Raw genomic sequence first — 5,906 nt, 5'->3', positions numbered from 1 at the left:
ATATATATATATATACATGCATATAAAACTAAACATAGACATGTGTGTGTGTGTGTGTGTGTGCGTATGTGTGCGTGTGTGTGTGTGTGTGCAATAACTTTGTTAGTAGTTGCAGCTAAAATCTCTACAACAGTATATTACTTAAATAGAATAAGACCACATCTAGACCCGAAACTCAGAATAGATCAAAACGGTTTTCGACAGAATAAATCAACTGTCTCACAAATATTCTTCTCTACTCTAGGCACAAGGCCCGAAATTTTTGGGGAGGGGGCTAGTCGATTAGATCAACCCCAGTACGCAACTGGTACTTAATTTATCGACCCTGAAAATGAAAGGCAAAGTTGACCGCAGCGGAATTTGAACTTAGAACGTAAAGGCTAACGAAATACTGCTAAGCATTTCGCCCGGTGTGCTAACGTTTCTGCCAGTTCGCCGCCTTAACTGTCTCACAAATATTGACACTGCAGAAACTACTTGAAGATGTCAGATCAAAAGATTTGAAAGCTGTACTAACTTTCATTAACTTCATAAAGGATTTTTTACTCCAGGTATAGAGGAAAGCCTATGTCAATCCTAGTTGCATATGACACACCTGATGCCATACTTTCAGCTACAAATGTACTCTACATAAACATGGAAGCGCAAGTTCTCTCTTCTAATGGTAATAATCTAGGCTTTTGAAATCCTAGCGGATATATTTCAAGGAGAAACATTGCATTATATCTTTTCTGAACTGCTCTGGACTCTGCCACGATGGAAGCCAGAATTAATGAACAAAATTTCCGTTTTACAGTGACACAAAGCAGAAGGAAACGAAACCTACCAACTGTTATATGTGATACACATTTTGCTGATGACAGCTCTTTTATGACGTACTATTGATGAAGCTCAAGAACTTCTTCATAAAGTCGAATTCTCTGTCAGGAAAATTTGTCTACACATAAATGTTACCAAGACAGAGAAAATATCGGTAAACCAAAAGGATGGAAATCTTCTCACATTGGATGATGGAATAATAAATCAAGTTGATGATTTTCTATATTTGGGCAGCTGGATAAGTTCATAAAAAAAGGACTTTGATATTAGAATTACCAAAGCCTGGGCTGCAATAAACAGAATGGAAAAGATATGGAAAAATCAAACAATCAAAATATCATCCTTCAGAGCATCTTTTGAGCCAGTGTTGTTGTATAGATCAGGTACATGGACGCTGATACAAGCACGTGAGAAGAAACTAGATGGTGCATACATTAAAATGCTTGGGGTGTACAAAACGTAAAGAGGCGTCAACGTATTACAAATGAAAGTTTATACGGAAACATGCCCAAGATAACGTCTGCAATTTCTCAAAGATGGTTACAATTTGCAGACGATGAAAACCTCAGTAAGGAACAGTTGCCACGAGCCATGGAAAATAGGGAATTGTGGAAGGAACTTGTCGAAAATATTCTGCTGTGGACACGTCTACATATACGCGCACGCGCACACACACACACACACACACACACACACACACACACATATATATCAGAAGGATGTATTATAACACTATTCCACATATACAAAAACCAACATACCTCCATCGTCAGCTGCCCTACGGATATCATTATGGTCTCGACACCTGAGCAGTACCATTCAATTCGGGAAAACAAACATAATAAAGAAACCACAACTTTCAAGCACATTTACTCTATGTACAACAGTATCTGTAAATAAATTCAATAAGTATATATATATCTATTTGTAGGCTTCTCCAAAGTTGTGAGCTAAATTGCACTCACAACCAATGGTTAACCTGAGGTACGTTATAATAGAAAACACATGTGATAATATCGAACCTGGAACCACGTAGTTAAAAACGAACTTCTGAACCACACAATCATACCTATGTTATGTGGCTAAATCATTCAAATAACTTTAGCTCATGTCAAGTACAAAGTCTAGTAAGGTTACATTTTATATGTCTATGTGAATAACACTATATCCCACTTATCTTGTTTAACAATCTAAATATTTTTCTGTTTGAAAACGGTACAGATTTTAAAGACATAAAAATCTTGATATTTAAAGCAGCTCCATTGTTACAAAATTATCTGACTTGGAACAGACATAGTGATCTCATTGTTGTTATTTATCAAGATTTTCTAGATTTCTACTTTATTTCATTTTTTAATCTCCAGCGGTTTGTTTTTACAAAGTTCAAAGAGACTGTTTTAAACACAGACGGAACAATATTTTTATATACATAATGCCTTCTGTGTACTTTTATTACCCCTGGTGAAATATCTCATTAGTTACTTTAATTGTCATTATTGCAGACATCAAACAGAGGACACACACACACAAACACACACATATAACGAGGGAGGCTAATATGCGATCACTCTAACTGACATATTTAGCAACAAAATCTCACTGAAATTAATAACCACTATCTTAAAGAATACACTGGAGGATGTTTTATATATAACATGAATGGATAGAGATGTGAAATCTGGACAGGTACTCTAATATAATCCAGGTTGTGGCTAGTCACATCGAATGATATGGAAAGATAGGAATTTGTTTACGGCAAACAATCACATAGTATTTCACCCGATGGATGTTTGCTTCATTGGAGTTCAGACAGTATACAGAGTTAATATTTAACACTTTTAAAACAAGGTCATATTTTTATTTCTTTATTGCTCACAGGGGGCTAAACATAGAGGGGACAATACCACTGCAATAAGTGTGTGAATCTGAGAGGGGAATATGTTGAATATGTTGAATAAAATCATAATTAACAAATCATCCTGTATTTCCTGTTACCCAAAGCCAGAAACTTTTCAGCACCCCCTCGTGTTTCTTGATAAATGACGAATACGCCGACAAGGAAATGGAGAAAGCGTGCGTTTGAACCAAAATAGCTTGAACTATGTATCCAGCGAGCATTCAACAGATACTCTCCCATTTCTCTTGACGTTAGTAATGCAATGAAATAACGATTGACCCTCTTCGAAACCTATAACCAGCGACGCTGTTATTCACAGAAAACATGACATGAATAAATAAGAGAGACCTTACACAACACCCACAGTGAAACGAATTGTGAACAATATTTTAGGAAAAACATAGGTGTTTTTATGTCTACGACATTTGAATATCAATTAGTGTGACTCTTTAACAGGATGTGAATAAGCCTGTACAGCTCGAATATAAAGAAAACATTGAAATTAAATCAAGTCTGGTGAATCTCATTTAAAAGTGACTAAATTACTATTTACTTATCAGTAGTTTATCAATGTTGCTGACCGTTTTCACTCACACACACACACACATGTATATATATATATATATATATATATATATATATATATATATATATATATATATATATATATATATATATATATATATATATATATATATGTATATATATATATATATATACATACATCCATACATACGTACATGCATACATACATACGTACATACAACACTTGCATTTTCATATTTATTGAGGTTATAGGAATGGCTGTGGTTGATAAGTGAGCACTTTGCAATCACATGGTCCCGAACGCGAACCCGAACGCGGTTTCTTAAGCTAGTGTCTTCCATCAAACCTTCAGATGTCCCAGTGTCTTATGAGTTGAATTTCAGTGAAGGAAACTGCGTAAAGACTATCGTGTGTATACACACACACACACACAAACGCGCGCGCGTGTCTAAAACTGGTTTGTCTATTTATGTCACTTTATGTCTAAAATCTATAACGTAATGTATCCAAAAGTAGAGAACGATAAAATACTGTATGCACCAGACTAAAATAACTACTGGGGACGATATGATCACCGAAAAACCTTTAAATTTGTGCTCTAGCATGGCCACCGTCCAAACCAGTAAAACAACTAAAGAACATTAATAGTTCGTCGAAAGTTCAGACAAGTCAGGTTACTGTTAAGGTTAAACAAAATAACTAACGAATTTATCTTAAAATAAAATAAAAAATGACCTCTTTTGTTAACTCTTCATATTTTTCAGACACAGACGCACGTACGCATGGCTGTGTGGTTAAAAAGTTCGCTTCGTAACCACATGGTTTCAAGGTCAGTCTCACAGCACAGCGACTTGGACAAGTATCTTCTATTATAACCCTGGGTTACTCAATACTTTGTTAATGATTTTGTTTGGCAGAAACAGTGTGAAAGCCCATCGCACATTTATATATTATGTGTGTGTGCCTTTGTGCTTGTGCATATCCCTAGACTGCATCACAGCTGGTGTTTGTTTACATCCCTGATCACAGTTATACATACACATTCGGATACTGCAATAGCCTGGGCTTCAGAGGTCCACAGCTCTTCAACATATTCTCCCGAAGGACCTGAGAGACCTGCATGGGGTGGATGTAGGTGTCTTCAAGATGAGGCTGGACCTCTTCCTGTCAGGTGTCCCAGATGAACCAACTTCGCGGCAGGAGGTGCAGATGAGGGCAGCTGCATCAAATTCCCTCATGCACCAAATGTCAATTCCTGAAGTAAAATTCGCGAAGTAAAATTGTGTAGCAACACCAAATGGCAGTGCCCCAGCATGGTCACAGCTCATGAGCTGAAACTAGATAAAATGAAAAAAAAAAATGAAAAAAAAAAAAATATATAAAATCCGAATAAGAAGTGCCGCGCTGTTGGATTGAACCTGAAACCAAGTGGTTACAAAATGAGTTTCTTAACCACATAGATATTCCTGTGCTAAGTATACTATGAAGTAAAAATTCATTTATTCTGACCTGTTAAGGAAGAAGGGTGGAATTTTTTTTACTTACTTGCATCGGTAAGGTCGTACCATTCAGGGCAGTAGACTAATACAACCTTGTCGGTGTCTTTCCACATTGTGTTAGCATACCCTGGGTGAAGAAACAAAAATAAAACACGGTTAGTTTAGTACATGTGATGATATAAAATACAACATATTGTTGGAGATAAAACAACGTTGATATAGCATATGAGACAATATAAAGCATTGAATTGGTATATAGCATAAGGAACTATTTAAAATATTGCTTCAGTATCGAATAGAGGAAGGCGACATACTAGCAGAATCGTTAGCACGGCGTTAAAAATTCGTTGCGACGTTTCTAACGTCTATTTTCTTCTGAATTCAAATCCCACCGAAGACAACTTCGCATTTCGTCCTTTCAGGATCGATAAAATAAAGTAGCAACTAAGCCTCAAAGTTGCCGACCATGAACCCTGCAGCGGACCGGCATTCAGTTCAGGGTGAATGTTGTAGTCACAATCTCTTATTCAACATGGAAGCCGGGTAACCAACCCTATGAGTCGTATGGCCAGAGGGGTGAAGGCGCGTGATTTAGTGGTTAGAATATTCGGCTCGTGACTTCGATTCTCTTGAGCAAGACACTTTATTTCTCGTTGCTTCAGTTCACTCAGTCGGCAAAATGAGTTGTACCTATATTTCAAAGGGCCAGCCTTGTCATATTGTGTGTCACGCTGAATCCCCTTGAAAACTACGTCAAGGGCAAACGTCTCTGTAGGGTGCACAACCACTTGCACTTTAATTTTACGAGCAGGCTGTTCCGTTGATCGGATCAACTGAAACTCTCGTCGCCGTAACTGACAGAGTGTCAGTTAATAGTGCTTAAGTGTAAAGTAACAGAGAAGGCTTTTACAAAACAACGGCTTAGCTTCGGAGTGGGAGCTATAGAATGTATGACATTGTTAAAAGTTAATTAAAAACAATTAAAAGAATACGGTGTTTTTAAAGAACAATTTGAAAAATTTGGTTAACGTCTTACAGTAATTGATTCTTTTACTCTACCTACATTCTTTGTTCAAAGCATGACAAATTTTAAAATTTTACGAAATACTTTATAAGGCGGCGAGTTGGCAGGGTCGTTAGCATGC

The 5,906-nt window shown here is 36.8% G+C and overlaps 1 protein-coding gene across 1 annotated transcript in view; it reads right to left on the bottom strand.

The window, feature by feature from the left end:
- The window catches only part of LOC106870341 (uncharacterized), a 14,148-nt gene extending 9,262 nt beyond the window's left edge, over nucleotides 1-4,886 (bottom strand). The window contains exon 1 of the mRNA XM_014916373.2: nucleotides 4,808-4,886. Coding sequence (XP_014771859.1) covers nucleotides 4,808-4,874 — 67 coding nt within the window. The 5' untranslated portion in view covers nucleotides 4,875-4,886. The remainder of the gene's footprint in view (nucleotides 1-4,807) is intronic.
- Nucleotides 4,887-5,906: the final 1,020 nt, after the last annotated feature.

Source organism: Octopus bimaculoides, chromosome 4 (genome assembly GCF_001194135.2).
Source record: "Octopus bimaculoides isolate UCB-OBI-ISO-001 chromosome 4, ASM119413v2, whole genome shotgun sequence".
In the NCBI taxonomy this organism is placed as follows: Eukaryota; Metazoa; Mollusca; class Cephalopoda; order Octopoda; family Octopodidae; genus Octopus; species Octopus bimaculoides.
Note: the sequence above shows the minus strand (reverse complement) of the source record. Positions and strands in the feature narration are given on the sequence as shown.